General features: G+C 42.2%; 2 protein-coding genes across 4 annotated transcripts in view; one reads left to right on the top strand and one right to left on the bottom strand.

The window, feature by feature from the left end:
* The window catches only part of eapp (e2f-associated phosphoprotein), a 503058-nt gene that overhangs the window by 424230 nt on the left and 62097 nt on the right, over positions 1-16731 (bottom strand). The gene's annotated exons all lie outside the window — the stretch shown is intronic.
* tpx2 (TPX2 microtubule nucleation factor) overlaps positions 1-16731 on the top strand; it is a 57710-nt gene that overhangs the window by 8837 nt on the left and 32142 nt on the right. For 2 of the 3 annotated variants that reach the window (XM_078555511.1, XM_078555509.1), the window contains exons 3-6: positions 5432-5534; positions 9063-9176; positions 9780-9872; positions 13163-13299. In XM_078555511.1, coding sequence (XP_078411637.1) covers positions 5432-5534; positions 9063-9176; positions 9780-9872; positions 13163-13299 — 447 coding nt within the window. The remainder of the gene's footprint in view (positions 1-5431; positions 5535-9062; positions 9177-9779; positions 9873-13162; positions 13300-16731) is intronic. The other variant, XM_078555510.1, reaches the window with a different exon arrangement.

Raw genomic sequence — 16731 nt, 5'->3', positions numbered from 1 at the left:
GTGCAGCCTGTCTGGTTTGTACAGGTCCCACCTTCCCCAGAACCGGTCGCAGTGCCTCAAGAATCTGAATCCCTCCCAGCTACACCATCTCTCCAGCCACGTATTCATTTGGCCTATCCTCTTATTCCTGCTCTCGCTAGCACATGGAACTGGGAGTAATCCTGAGATTACTACATTTGAGGTCCTGCATTTTAATTTATCTCCTAACTTCCTGTACTGAGCTTGCAGGTCCTCATTCCTTAGTTTACCTATGTCGTTGGTACCAATGTGTACCACGACCACTGGCTGTTTACCTTCCCTCCCCAGAATGTCCTGCAGCTGCCCCGTGACATCCTGGACCCTGGCACCAGGGAGGCAACATACCATCCTTGATTCATGTTTGCGGCCACAGAGGCGTCTGTCTGTGCCCCTAACTATTGAATCCCCTACACTATAGCCCTGCCACTTGTTTTCCTCCCACCCCTCTGAGCAGAGCCACCCACGGTGCCGTGAACTTGGCTGTTACTGCTTTCCCCTGAGAGGCCATCCCCCAACAGTCTCCAAAGTGATATATCTGTTAGAGAGGGGGATGACCACGGAGGACTTCTGCACTACCTTCCTGAGTCTTTTACTGTTCCTGATGGTCACCCATTCCCTTTCTGCCTGTATAATCTTCACCTGTGGTATGACCACCTCTCTAAACGTGATATCCACGACTTGCTCAGCATCGTGGATGCCAATGAGTCCACCTGCAGCTCCAGCTCCGAAATCCGGTTAGCTAGAAGCTGCATTTGGACACACCTTCCGCACACATGGTCATTCCAGCGTCCCTCATTTCCCACATCCTGCAGGAGGAGCATATCACGGGTCTGAGTTCTCCTGCCATGACGTCCCTCTCGATTAAGCTAGTTACTCCCTTTAAAATAAAAATACGCTAGCTCAGGGCTTTATTTCTGTTAGCTAGGAACCTTGTTTCTTGACTAATTATACTTGTACAGTACTACTCTATACTTTATTTTTTTAACTCCTACCTCAGTATTAAGCAATGAATTATTTTAATAGATTGAAAAAAAACTCACCAGGATTTACTCATCAATCAGCTGCTTTTTTAAAAATTCACTTTCAGAAGAGTGTCCCTCGCAGGTCTGGTGCACTCCTGAAGTTACTGCCTCTCCATCTCTCTCTCTTTTTTTGGTTTGAGGAGGAGGGAGGGATGGAAACACTACAGCAATGTAAGGTTTGGGGCTACTCTGTTCTTTGACAGTGGGTCCTCCTCGATCCCCTTATGATTTGCAGTGACTCTGCTGACTTCTCGCAGAATGCTTCTCAGTCACTACTCACTACTGCCCTCTATTGGATCTACTTGTGAGCTACTTGTGGGGAAATCTACAGAGGAGCAGTGGGGGGTCATTCAAAAAGGAAATGGGGAGGGTACAGGCTCAACATGTTTCCTATAGGGTGATAGGAAGGAGTAACAAGCCCAGAGAACCATGGATGACCAGAGATATTCAAAATGCAATGAGAAGGAAAAGAGGCTTTTAGCAGGTACAAAGGGAGCAAATCAGCAGAGGCATTAGTGGAGTACAGAAAGTGCAGGGTGGAGCTTAAGAAAGCAATTAGGAGAGCAAAGAGGGGATATGAGAAAGCTCTGGCTGGTAAAAGTAGGGAAAATCCCAAGATATTCTATAAGTATATCAATGGTAAGAGGATAACCAGGGAAAGAGTAGGGCCCATTAGGGACCAAGCGGGCAATCTATGGGTGGAGCCAGAAGATGTCGGTTGAGTTTTGAACGAATACTTCACATTCGTCTTCGCCCAAGAGAATGAGGATGAAGGTATTGAACCTGGGGAGAGAGACTGTGAGGTTCTTGAGCAAATTGATATAGGGAGTGAAAAGGTATTGGAGGTGTTGGTAGGCTTAAAAATTGACAAATCTCCAGGTCCATATGATTTGTGTCCCAGACTGCTGAGGGAGGCAAGGGAGGAGATCGCAGGGGCTCTGACCCAAATTTTTAATTCATCTCTGGCCACGAGGGAGGTGCCAGAGGACTGGAGAACAGCTAATGTGGTTCCGCTATTTAAGAAGGGTTGTCGAGATCAGCCAGGGAACTATAGGCCAGTGAGCCTCACATCAGTGGTAGGGAAACTTGGAGAAAGTTCTGAAGGAGAGAATCTATCTCCACTTGGAGAGGCAAGGTTTGATCTGGGATAGTCAACATGGCTTTGTCAGAGGGAGGTCATGCCTAACAAATTTGATTGAATTTTTTGAGGAGATGACCAGGTGTGTAGATGAGGGTAGTGCAGTTGATGTAGTTTAAAAGGATGTCAACAAAGCATTTGACAAGGTCCCATATGGCAAATGCTCATGGGATACAGGATAATTTGATAAGGTGGATTCAAAATTAGTTTAGTTGTAGGAGACAGAGGGTGATGACAGAAGGCTGCTTTAGTGACTGGAAGCCAGTGTCCAGTGGCGTACCACAGGGATCTGTTTTGGGTCCCCTATTATTGGTCATTGATATAAGTGACGTAGATGACTATGTGAGGGGTAGGATTATTAAGTTTGTGGATGACACAAAGATTGGCCAGGTGATTAATGGTGAGGTTGAGTGTCTTAGGCTATAGGAAGATATAGGCGGGATGGTCAAATGGGCAGATAAGTAGCAGATGGAATTTAACCCTGAAAAGTGTGAGATGATACACTTTGGAAGAAGGAATTTGACAAGGAAGTATTCAATGAACGGCATGACACTAGGAAGTTCTGAGGAACAAAGGGACCTTGGCATGTGTGTTCATAGATCTCTGAAGGCGGAGGGGCATGTTAGTGGGGTAGTGAAAAAGGCATATGGGACACTTGCCTTTATCAATCGAGGCATAGATTACAAAAGTAGGGAGATCATGTTGGAGTTGTATAGAACCTTGGTGAGGCCACAGCTGGAGTACTGTGTGCAGTTCTAGTTGCCACATTATAGGAAGGATGTGATTGCACTGGAGGGGATGTAGAGGAGCTTCACCAAGATGTTGCCTGGGATGAAACATTTTAAGTTCTGAAAAGAGGTTGGATAGACTTGGGTTGTTTTCGTTGCAGCAGAGAAGACTGAGGGGCGACCTGATTGAGGTGTACAAGATTATGAGGGGCATGGACATGGTGGATAGGGAACAGCTGTTCCCCTTAGTTGAAGGGTCAGTCACGAGGGGACACAAGTTCAAGGTGAGGGGCAGGAGGTTTTGGGTGGATGTGAGGAAAACATTTTTACCCAAAAGGTGGTGATGGTCTGGAATGCGCTGCCTGGGAGGGTGTTGGAGGTGGGCTGCCTCACATCCTTTAAAAAGTACCTGGATGAGCACTTGGCATGTCATAACATTCAAGGCTATGGGCCAAGTGCTGGTATATGGGATTAGGTAGGTAGGTCAGGTGTTTCTCACGTGTCGGTGCAGGCTCGATGGGCCGAAGGGCCTCTTCTGCACTATGATTTAGCACCCTGTAACAAGTTTGTTAGAAAAGTTAAAGCCCATGGAATAAATGGTACAATGGCAGGATGGATACAATGTTGGCTAAGTGACTGAACGCAGTAGTGGTGAGCACTTGTTCTTTGGATTGAAGGAAGGTGTACCCCAGGGTTCCCTGAGAGTTGGTGTTAGGATCACTGCTTTTCTTCTAAATAATGACCTAGATTTGGGTGTGCAGGGCACAATTTCAAAATTAGGTTTAAATTGAGTGAAGTGATGTATTTTGGCAGGAAGGCTGAGGAGAAGCAATGTTTTTTTTTAAAAGTACAATTCTAAAGGTGGTGAAGGAGCGGAAAGACCTAGGGTAGTATGTGTACAAATCATTGAAGGTGGCAGGCCAGGTTGAGGAAGTGGTTGATAAAGCATATCAGATTTATGAATTGGGGCATAGAGTACAAAAGCAAGAAAGTTATCATGAACCTCTAAAACACTGGTTCAGCCTCAACTGGTGTATTGTGACCAATTCTGGGCACTACACTTTAGGAAGGATGTGAAGGCATTAGAGAAGTACAAAAGAGATTTGAGAAAGATTATAGGGATGAGAAGCTTCAGTTGCGTGGGTAGATTGGAGAAGGTGGGGCTGCTATCCTTGGAGAAAATTGAGAGATTTGATAAAGGTGCTCAAAATCGTGAGTCTGGACAGAGTAGATAGAGAAAACTGTCATGTTGGTGGAAGGGTTGAGAACTAGAGGACACTGATTTTAAGGTGTTTGATGAAAGCAACAATGACATGAGAAAAATCCTTTCTTATGCAGCGAATTGTTGATCTGGAATGCACTCTGAGAGTATCATGGAGGCAGATTCAATCATGGATTTCAAAAGAGGATTGGTTAATTATCTGAAGAGAGAAAAGACAGGTGAATGAGATATAAGTTGCTCTAGCTGAGAGCCGGTTTGGACACAGTAGCCACCTGGCCTATTTCTGTACAATTTGCTGATTCTGTACAATTTGTCTGGCGCAAAGTCCATTGCATTGGTTAATGAACCTGAAGTTTGTTGCTATTTTGGAAATTTACAATCTGGCCATCCCTATTTGGGAACTATCCAATTCAGCATTTCAGCTTACTTGCACCCCCCGCCACTACTTGCACACATGCATGTGCATCCTACTCTTGAAGTATAAACTGCTTCCTTTCCTTTGTCATTTTTCTTGCATAATTCCAGATCTTGCTTTGAATTCCCAAAGCTTTTAGGTTTTATATAGCAGTCTTTTTGCAGCATGTTTTCAAGTTCACAAAAGATGCTAAACTGGAGGTGGGCAAGTGTAAGGAATGCTTCAATATAGACACACAGCGCTGCATGTTGGAAGAAAATCAGTGAAGTAACCTTTTTGTGTAATTTTCAGCTTTGTACTTTTTCTTGGCAGGAGAGGGAGGGGGTGATGTTCTGTCCTTTCTTAGGACAATAAAACCCTTTGCACATTTATAAATAGGTCTACTTGTACTTGAGATTTTATTTCAAATATATTTAACTACATGTTGGATGTAGTGTTGAAGAACTATCTATTAATGAACAGTCTCTATGCAGTAAACTATCTATGATGGTAAGATTGACTAAGTGTAGTCATTTTTGAAGTGTTCTTGCTGTGATGTAAGAAATGCAACAGTTAATTGTGCACAGCAAACTTCCACAAATCGCATTGTGATGCTGTCCAGACAATCATCTTTTGTGTGATGCTGATGTGTTGCATCGAAGTGTCTGCTTAATTTTAGTTAATGCATAAACCCACAACTTTCTGACAGTGCTACCACTGAGCCACAGTTGAATACTTGTGTAATATGTTGTACTGATTCTGTATCGTGTAGTTAGAATTGAACAGTCTTGTGTTAGATTATTGCAGAATATGTCAAATTTTTACTGTAGTTCATGTGGGGAAATAACTATACAAATATGTTTGCTCAGTTTCTTGTGCTATTGAGAGCTGTTTACTTTTTTCCTCCAGAAGATACTGCTGATAGTCTACCAGAAAGGTTGGTAACCTCTGTGGAAGCACAGCAAGACAACTTGGATAAGACTGTTTCTAGCAAGACAATGCCGCTGAGGAGGCAAGTGATAATGTGGTTTCAAGAGTATGGCTGCTCCCGGTTATTAATAACGTGTAGCTGCTGAACCAAGGTCCCAAGTCTTGAGTTGGTTACAGAATTTTAATGGCACAGAAGAAGGCCATTCAGCCCATCGTTTCTGCACCAGCTCTCCAAATGAGCATTGTAACATAGTGCCATTGCCTTGCCAGTACCCCTGCACATTGTTTCTATTCAAATAATCATCTAATGCCCTCTTAAATGCCTCAATTAAACCTGCCTCCGCCACACTTCCAAGCAATGCATTCCAGATCCGAATCATTTGTTGTGTGAAAAAGTTTTTCCCAATTCACATTTGCTTCTTTTGCAAATCACTTCAAATCTGTACCCTCTCGTTCTTGATTCCTTTACGAGCGGGAACAGCTTCTCCCTATCTACTCTGTCCAGCCCCCTCATGATTTTGAACATCTCTATCAAATCTCCTCTTAGCCTTAGCCTTCTCTCGAAGGAGAACAGTCCCAACCTCTCTAATCTATCTTCGCAACTAAAGTTTCTCATCTCTGGAACCATTCTTATAAACCTCCCCACTCTCTCCAATGTGTTCATATCCTTCCTATAACATGGCACCCAGAACTGTACACAATACTCCAGCTGAGGTCTAACGAGTGTCTTATATAAATTCAGCATAACCTCCTTGCTCTTGTACTCTATGCCTTATTAATAAAGTCCAAGATACCATTTGCTTTATTAACTGCTCTCTTCACCTATCCTGCCACCTTCAATGATCTATGCACATATACACCCAGGCCTTTCTGCTCATGCACCCCCTTCAAAATTTCACTTCTTAATTTATATTGCCTGTCCATATTCTTCCTACCAAAATGCATCACCTAACACTTTTCCGCATTGAATGTCAGTTGCCACCTATCTATCCCCTCCACCAACTTGTCTATGCCTTTTTGAAGTTCTACACTCTTGTCCCCGCAATTTACAACACTCCCAAGCTTCTTATCATCCGCAAACTTTGAAATTGTCCCCTGCACACCAAGGTCTAAGTCATTAATATATATCAGGAAAAGCAAGGGTCCCAATACCGACCCCCGGGGAACTCCACTACAAACCTTCCAGTCTGAAAAATATCCATTGATATTACTCTCTGCTTCCTATTTTTCAGCCAATTTTGTATCCATGTTGCTACTGTCCCTTTTATTCCATGTGCAATAACTTTTCTCACGGGTCTGTTGTGTGGCACTATCAAATTTCTTTTGAAAGTCCATGTACACCACACCAACAGTATTACTCTCACTGTCCTTTTCTGTTACCTCTTCAAAAAACTCAAGCAAGTTAGTTAAACACGATTTCCCCTTTAGAAATCAATGCTGGCTTTTCCTGATCAACTCATGTTTTTCCATGTGACTACTAATTCTATCCCGAGTAATTGTTTCTAGAATCCTGCCCGCCACTGAAGCTAAACTGACTTGGTTTGTAATTGCTGAGCTTATCCTTAGAACCCTTTTTGAACAAAAGCTTAATGTTTGCAATTCTCCAGTCCTCTGGCACCTCCCCTGAGACTAGGGAAAACTGAAAAGTTATGGCCGTGCCCCTGCAATTTCTACTCTCGCTTCCCTTGATATCCTTGGATGCATCTCATTTGGACCCAGTTGCTTGTCAACTTTAAGTACTGGCGGTCTATTCAACACATCCTCCTTATCAATTTTGAACCCTTCTAGTGACAGAGTTTCCTCATCTGTCACTGTGGCCTGGGTAACTTCGATCTCCTTGATAAAGATGGATGCAAAGTATTTATTTAATACCTCAGCCATGGCCCTTCATCCATGTGTAAATTCCTTTTTAGGTCCCTAATTGGCCCTACTCCTTTTTAACCACCCTTTTACTATTTATATGCCTATAGAAGACTTTGGGATTCCCCTTTATGTTGGCTGCCAGTCTTTTCTCATAATGCCTCTTTGCTTCTCTAATATGCTTTTTCACCTCCCCCCTGAACCTTCTGTGTTCCTCTTGGTTCTCAATTGTATTTTCTACCTGATACCTATCATAAGCACACTTTTTCTTTATCTTGATTTCTATCTCCTTTTTCATCCAGGGAGCTCTGGATTTGTCTGCCTTAGCTTTCCCTTTTGATGGAATGTACCTTGACTGTGCGTGAAACATTTTTTTTTTTGAAGGTAGCCCATTGTTCAGCTGCAGTTTTTCCCACCATCTTTCATTTCAGTCTATCTGGCCCAGCTCCATTCTTATCCCATCGAAGTCGACTCTCGTCCAGTTAATTATTCTTACTCTGGATTGCCTATCGTCCTTTTCTATCATCATCCTAAAACATTCAATACAATGATCACTGTCTCCTAAATGTTCCCCCACTGACACTTGATTTACCTCATTTCCACCTCATTTCCAAGAACTAGCTCCAACAGTGCATCTTTTTTTGTTGGATTGGATACATACTGCAGTGGAAAATTTTCCTGAACAAAATCTAGGAATTTTTGCCCGTCTCCGCCCTTTACGCTACAACTATCCAAGTCTATATTCGGGTAATTAAAGTCACCCATTGTAACTACTCTATAATGCTTGCATCTCTCTGCAATTTCCCTGCAGATTTGTTCTTCTATGTCCCTTCTCACTAATTGGTGACCATAGACTAGACCAAGCAATGTAATTGCACCCTTTTTGTTCCTTAGCTCTAGCCAAATTGATTCTGTCCTTGAACGCTCTGGGACATCCTCTTTCTCTTGCACTGCAATGCTCTCCTTAACCAATACCACCACCCTTCCTCCTTTCCTTCCTTTCCTATCTTTTCTGAACGCCTTCTACCCAGGAATATTTAACACCCAGTTCTGCCCTTCTTGAGCCAGGTCTCTGTTATCGCCACAACATCATATTTCCACATGGGAATCTGTGCCTGTAACTCACCAATCTTATTTACTATACTCCATGCATTTACATACATGCATAGTAACCCTAATTTAGACATTCAGTTGGAATGACAATGGTACTAAGTTGAGGCTGGGGCTGGAGTGCCACAAAGGCCAGTGAGATTTTACACTTTTTCGGTTCTACATTAATGTCTTGCATATGGGAGCCAAATGTGAGCTTGTTAAATTTGTCCTAAAATAGAATGGTAGACACAGACAACAGAAGGTTAACACTCTATAACTGTGCCTACACCATGTGGAATGCAACGTTTCAAGAAGTTGGCTTACCACCAACTTCTTGAGGGCAATTATGGATGAGCAATAAATGCTGGCCTAGCCAGCAATGCTCAAGAACAAATGAAAAAGGATCAGGTATCAAAATGGGTGACCTGGCAAGTGAATTTCTACATGAATTGCAAAGTATTTCGATCTGGTCTGAAGTATGCGATATATAGGAATGAATGGACAGAGATTAGAAAGAAATCTAGGGGGAAATAACTCAACCATTCAATTCCGGACAATGTGTTGATATTAGTGAATATTGTCAGGGCAAAGTTTTATTTAATTGTAGCATTGTGCTAGGCTGTGGCTCCTATCTTGTCTAAATTTTAATTTTCGCTAGGTCAACCCGGAGACCATCTGAACAATTAAGAAAACAATTGGGCAAAATTCGAGCTGTAAGGAGAACTCAGGATCTGGAATCTTCAGAACCACCAGTTAACAAAAAACCTAAACTGTAAGCTGCTTTGTTTAAACTTCCTTTGAGAGTTTGTGCATGTTTCAAGGGGCAGGGGAAGGAGGAGGGTAGGTGGCAAGTCATTCTCATCTTTCCCTCATTTTCTCCCTCCTTGCCTGAAAGTGCAGCATTCTGGATACTAGGAATGCTTGTGGGAGAACAGCAAGTTTCCAAGCTGGAATCTTTGCACTCTGACTAGGGTTTGGAAAACACTGCACTTTTCTTAATTGGATTTTAAGAGTTACCTGTTTAGCAATGGTGTTGCTCCTCGATGTTGAACTTAAATGGGTTCCTGGCAGATTTTAAAGTGAGGGGTGCATGGTTTGCTTGCTGTAGCTCTTGCCTGGCCAGTATTGCAATCAAAATTCTTATTGCAAATTGGGGTTGGCTTTGTTTGAATCCACACTATCATTATTGTTCTGCTTTGCAGTTTCCAAAACTTGGTGTCAAGTAGGCGAGCTGACCTAAGTGTAATTTGCTTGGTGGTAATTAAGATTGTTATATTGGTCTAACAGATGTACCAAACCAACAACTATCTGGTTTGAGCTAATGCTAATGTTGGAGATTGTTTTTAATTACCTATGTTCCTTGTATTAAATCTAGGGTTCTGACTGGGAAGTGCTCTGGGAGTAGAGCAGGGAGTCTTTCTCGGACCTGTACCAAATTAACCTTGCCTGGCACACCAACAGTTCTCAAGTAAGTGTCATTTCTGAAGTAAAGAAAGGATACATATACCTCTAAGTTGTCTTGCTACTTGATTTTTTCTGATGCAACTATTAATGCAAGTTGTGGAGAACCTTATTGAGTTTAGCTTATGCTGACAGTTTTGTTAATCATCAACTTAATACAATCTCTAGTGCCTCAATTTTGTACTTCAGTGACCTGAAATCCTACATATCAGGTGGAATGTGCCAGTTAATCCCTTGTTAATGTATTAGTTTCCTGTTGCAATACATAGAGCAGCTAAGCACAGTATATATAAACATGTTCAGATCTTATTCCAGTGAGTACCAGATTTCCCAAGTTACCCTGTTAAATTGTGGTCAATAGAACCATAGAATGGTTACAGCACAGAAGAAGGCCATTTGACCTGTCTTGTCTGTGCTGACTTTAAGAGCAATTCACCTTGTGCCACTCTCCTGCCTTTCCCCCATAACCCTGTAAATTTTCCTCTTCAGATAACAAGCCAGTTCCCTTTTGAAAGCATGATTGAATCTGCCTCCCACAGGTTCTCAAGCCGTGCATTCCCGCTCCTAACCACTTACTGCATGAAAACAGTTTTCCTCATGTAGCCTGGCTACTTTTGCCAATCACCTTTAAATCATTGTCCTCTGGTTCTCGATCCTTTCACTAATGGGGACAGTTTCCCCTTTCTACCCTGTCCAGACTCCTTATGATTTTGAATACCTCTATCAAATCAACTCTCAACCTTCTCTTCTCCAAAGAAAACAGTCCCAACTTCTCCAATCTATCTACGTAACTGAAGTTTCTCGTTCCTGGAACCATTTGCATGAATCTTTTCGTATCCTTTCTAATGCTTGACCGAGGCACTGACCTGAGACTTTTCCTGTACTCCCTGATGTGAAGTTTTAGTTCCTTTTTGTGGCTCTAACATACTTCTAAATGTGTTACACAATTCAAAAATAACTTTCTCCTCTGCTGCACATTTGTGAGTGTGTCTTTGATCATCTTCTAATCCCTTATTTTCCTCAGCTTCAATGTATAAGTAGCAGTTTACTAAGGTTGTGTCTCTACAATGGGTCATTAACTAGAGGTTATAGATTCAAACTATCGTTAGAAGATTCCGGGGGTGGGGGTGTGGTGCCAGAAATTTTTTCACTCGATTATCAGGATTTGGAACATTGTGTGTTGGAAGCTGATTCCATAAATACTTTAAAGGGAGTTGGACAAGTACGTTAGGATGGTAACTTGCTGGGTCTGGACAAAAAGCACGATGTAGACCGAAACATGACCGGTCTTTCAAAGAGCCATCACAACACAATGGGTAGAATGGCCTCCTGTGCTGTATGTTTGTGTGATTTCTTCATGGTAAAGTATGTTGGGGCAGAAGGACAATTACTTAGCTTTCAGCAAAAGCCTGAAAACTAGTTTTCTTCTCATTTCGTATGATCTGAGCATGTTCATTCCAGCCAGATGACCAGTCAACAATCTGACATGTTAACTACCTTCCCCTCACTGCAGATGCTGCTTGACTCAACTGTCTCCAGCATTTTCATTTTATTTCATGCAATGTTTCCCTGGTCTGAAAATCTATATAGTGGAACTGTTGCAGAGAATAGCCAGTCATTTAGTTTGTGTCTTCATTGACATTATGTCGTAATGAAGTATAATGTATGTCTGTCACAGGCTCCATTTGGTGAAAGGGAGTCATTGCTGAAAGAGAGTCCAATCTGCAGAATGTTGATGGTTGACATGTCCCAGTTTCAGTCAAAGCAATGAGTTACGAATTAAGTTTCATAAGTATTGCGCAGAAGACTAATTAAACCACTTTTCATCTTGATTTGAATGGCTGGGTGCAGAGGTCAGACGGGAACCCCGAGTGCTACTCCCATTTCTTCCCTCAACTCTAACTTTAGCTGTTAGTCAGCATTGACTGCAAACTAGGGCCAGGCAAATATATCAATTTCACTGACTGAGGCTCTGCCATCAGAATAGTCACATTACCTCAGTCATATTTGCTTGTGTGACTTGAAGGTTTTTTTTGAGTTATACTCATTTGTTTTTAGTCTGCATAAAGCCATTTTTAAGCTCTTGTTTGCCCTGCTGGTCTCCCTTTTGAAATTGTTAATTTTAGTCAAAGTAAAGTTCTGACACAGCAGGGTAGGAAACATGCTGAGCACAAGTGTTTTAAATGTATGATGTCCCTGGAGGTATACTACTCCTCTCCTGCTCTGCATTTAAAGTGAATCTAGGTAAATACGTGAAGGGGAAATGTAACTTGGGAAAGATGAAATAAAGTGGGGAGAAACTTGGGTGGAGCATAAACACCAGCATGGCCCTGTTGCTGAATGACCCGTATGTGCTATAAATTCCATGTAACTTCTCCCCCCCAACCCCAACCCCAACCCAACCCAACCCAACCCAAATTGCAACAGTCACCTTGTGCCAGACTTGAATTTTTATTTCATTGAATGAGAAGGATCTGTCTCTTTTGAATATTGGGATGAGAACATTTCTAGTCTTGCTTTGTAAAGCTTGCACTTGTGTAAAGTTAAGGACTTTCCTTTATTTGGAATGGAATGCCTGGTGTTGCTAATTCTGGTGTGAGGTCAACAGCAAGGTTGTCAAATTGTAGCAAATTGGAAAGGTCTTTTAAGCATAAAATATGACCTAATAAACTAGGCAGCAATTAACACTGCTTAATAGGCTTTACTTCCAATTTGGCTATGGACAAGAGAGTGCACGAAAACCCAGACTGGATTCATTTTGTAGACTTCTCAGATTTTTGTGCTTCTGTAGTTCTCAGATCTGGGATAAGGGGTAATTCTCTCCTTCCCTTTGGATCGATCTTCTCTCTGCTACAATGAACATGGTTTTGACCTCCTTCCTTATACCCTAACAGTTAATTAATCCCCCCTATACAAACCATTTACTACATAGACCAGTTACTATAGGCAATGTAATTGATCTTTAATTGGTCCCTGGCATCTGGCATTAGTTTCAAGAATCTTGTAGTTTAGGAGCTATTTTCTCAAATCCTGACACCCCCATCAGTTATGTGCTGGTTTTGACTAGTTCAGTACCATTTCATGCAGTTACAAGCAAATATGTAAGCTAAAGTTAGAGGTTCACTTAGAATCTAAGCTATGGTACTTGAGTTTCAAGACATGTTAAAGCTGCAGTGTTTGAATACATGGTTTGATTCTTTTACAAAGCATGATTGTAAAATGAGATTTTTTCTCACTGGTAGCTGAGAATTTATTGAAAATTATATATTCAGATTCATCTACATTGTTTCTCTATAGGAGGAAGCAACATATGGGTTCAAAGGGAAAAAGCACAGAAGAGTTGGAGATGGAGAAGATTGCTCAATTTCAGAAGGAACTGGCAGAGCAGAGGAAACTTAATGAGGAATCACTGAAGCTGGCCATATCTGGTGCAGGTATACCAACAAAATGGAGGTTGGAAAGAGAATTGTTTTGTTGTTCCTGGAGGTTGGGTAAAGATCCACACATGCCCAACTTGGCCACTAAATACTTGAGCCTAGGTGCTACAAATTGGAGGCTATGACTTGAGCTGTAATCATCACAGCTGACCACCCCCCTCCCTTTGTGCTGTTTTTTTTGGCAGGGCCATGGTGTAGTTATCTGTAACAAATAACATATTTCCCCCTTACCACTTCTAGCAGCAAAGTTATGCAGTTAAATGTAGCTGTGCTTCTGAGATTGGGTAACTCATCACAAACCATGAATGCAACATGAGACTTCCTGGCTCCTGTGTCTGCACACTGGCTTTATCAATTGAGTCACTGGGGAATGGTAAAGTATTATGCCTGCACAGAAGACCATGGAAACTCGATTCATGCTGGACATGCACAAAAATAAATCTCAGAAGTGCTATTTTGCACTGGAGTGCTGCTTTGGGATGCATTAGAGCACTTCAGTTGGAGTTTGGTGAGGAGGGAAGAAGGAGGCCTTTCATTTTTTATCTTTGCTCCATAAGAAGAACGGTGGCCTTGGTAAGTAGGACCTAGTATTTCTTCTTCTGTCCTTAATATTCTCTAAATTAGAGGAAGTGAAAGTAAAGGGAGTAAATTAAATTAACTCATGCAGGGCAGCTTGGCCAAGTGGAATGCTCCTCCAGTGTGATGATGGAAGTCAGGGCCACTTCCAGTGTCCAGGGTAACCATGTTTCCAGGAAGTGTCTCCAGCTGCAGCTACTCAAAATCCATGTTTCAGAGCTGGGGCTGCGCCTGGAATCACTGGAGTCTTCGTGGATAGCATGTACAGTGAGATGGTCACACCGCAGGTAAAGAGTGCACAGGCAGAAAAGGAACGAGTGACTGCCAGACAGAGTAAAAGCACTAGGTGGGTAGTGGCTCCATCTCCCTCTCCAACAGATTTTCCGTTTTGGATACTGCTGGGGTAGATGGTTTCTCAGAGGAATGCAGGGTGATAGGGGATTCTGTCATAAGGGGAACAGATAGACGTTTCTGTGGCTGCAGACATGACACCGGGGTAGTTTGTCGCCTCCCTGGTGCCAGGGTCAAGAATGTCACTGAGTGGCTGCAGAGCATTCTGAATAGGGAGGACAAATAGCTAGAGGTTGTGGTGTATGTCGGTACCAACGACATAGGTAAAAAGAGGGATTAGGGTCTGAAAGCAGAATATAGGGAGCTAGGAAATAAATGAAAAAGCATGACCTCAAAGGTAGTAAACTCAGGATTACTCCCAGGGCCACATGCTAGCTCGATCAGAAATAGGAGAATAGACCAGATGAATGTGTGGTTGGAGAGATGGTGTAGGAGGGTGGGATTTAGATTCCTGAGGCATTGGGACTGATTCTGGGAAGATGGGACCTGTACAAGCTGCACAGGTTGCACCCCAGTAGGACAGGGACCAATATCCTTGCATGGGTATTTGCTAGCACCGTGGAGGAGGGTTTAAACTAGATTGGCAGTTGGATGGGAACCTGAGCGGGGAGGCATAAGGAGAGGGAAACATAGATAGGAATGAAAGACAGAAAAGTGAAAGGCAGAGGAAACGAGGGCGAGCAGTACAAAAAAATGTGTAAAAATCTTTTTTTTAAAAAAAAGACGTCTAAAGGCACTGTATCTGAATGCACGGAGCAGTCACAATAAGGTAGACAAATTAACAGCGCAAATAGATGTGAACAGGTATTCGATTGCGACTACGGAGGCATGGCTGCAGGATGACCAAAGCTGGGACCTGAATATCTAAGGGTACTCTATATTTAGGACGGACAGGTAAAAAGGAAAAGGAGGTGGCGTGGCGTTGTTAGTTAGGATGAAATCAGCGCGACAGTGAGAGAGGATATTGGCTAAAAAAATCTAGATGTGGCATCAGTCTAGGTGGAGCAAAGAGGCAATAAGGGGCGGAAAACATTAGTGGGAGTTGTCTATAGGCCTCCAAACAGTAGTGATAAGGTCGGGGATGGCATTAAACAGGAAGTTAGAGATACATGTAACAAGGGTGCTACAGTAATCGTGGGTGACTTTAACCTACATAAACTGGGCGAACCAAATTAGCAATACTACTGTGTCGGATGGATTCTAGGAATGTGCACGAGGCTTTTTAGACCAGTATGTCAAAGGACAGGCTATCCTAGATTTGGTATTGTGCAATGAGGGGTTTAATGAATAATCTTGTTGTGTGGGGTCCTTTAGGGGAGAGTGACCATAACATGATGGAATTCTTCATTATGATGGAAAGTGAAGTATTTTGATCTGAAACTAAGGTCCTAAATCTTAAGAAAGGAGACTACCAAGGTATGAGGTGTGATTTGACTAAGATAGATTGGGGAACTTCAATAAAAGATAGACAATGGCTAATATTTAAGGAACAAATGTATGCATTGCAACAGTTATACATTCCTTTCTGGCGCAAAAACTGAATGGGGAAAAGCAGCATAACCATGGGTAACAGAAGAAATTAAGGATAATATTGTATCCAAAGAGGAGTCATATAAAGTTACTAGAAAAAATAGCAAGCCTGAGGATTTGGAGTAGTTTAAAGTCTAGCAAAGGAGGACCAAGAGATTGATTAAGGGGGAAAAATAAAAGTATGAGAGTAAACTTGCAAAGAACATAAAAGCAGACTGTAAAGCTATAAGTATGTAAGAAGAAAAAGATTGGTGAAGTCAAAAATTTGAAATGGGAGAATTTATAATAGAGAACAAGGAAATGGCAGAGCAATTAAACAACTACTTTAGTTCTATCTTCACGGAGAAAGACACAGATAACTTTCCAGAATTACTAAGGAACCAAGGCCTAGTTAGAAGGAGGAATTGAAGGAAATTAATATTATTAAAACAATAGTGATGGAGAAATTAATGGGACTGAAACCCATAAATCCCCAGGGCCCGATAATCTACATCTCTGGGTACTAAAGGAGGTGGCCATGGAAATAGTGGATGTGTCGGTTGTCATCTTCCAAAATTCTGTAGATTCTGGAACAGTCCTGGCAGATTGAAGGATGATAAAAGTAACTCCACTATTTTAGAAATGAACGAGGGAGAAAACAGCGAATTACAGACCAGTTAGCCTAACATTAGTAGTAGGGAAAATGCTAGAGTCTTCACGCAGAGGGTGGTGAACCTGCAGAATTCTCCACCACAGAAGGCTGTGGAGGCCAAGTCACTGAATATATTTAAGAAGGAAATAAATAGATTTCTGGACTCTAAAGGCGTCAAGGGGCATGGGGAGAATGCAGGAGTACGCCTTTGAGATAGAGGATCACGCATGATCATGTTGAATGGCGTAGCAGGCTCGAAGGGCCAAATGACCTACTCCTCCTATTTTCTATGCTTCTGCTTTGGGTAAATTGTGCTGCTTTGTGGAAACTCTATCCCAGTA

Source organism: Cetorhinus maximus, chromosome 13, assembly GCF_964194155.1.
Source record: "Cetorhinus maximus chromosome 13, sCetMax3.hap1.1, whole genome shotgun sequence".
Classification (NCBI taxonomy): Eukaryota; Metazoa; Chordata; class Chondrichthyes; order Lamniformes; family Cetorhinidae; genus Cetorhinus; species Cetorhinus maximus.
This window is presented reverse-complemented; position numbering and strand designations above follow the sequence as displayed.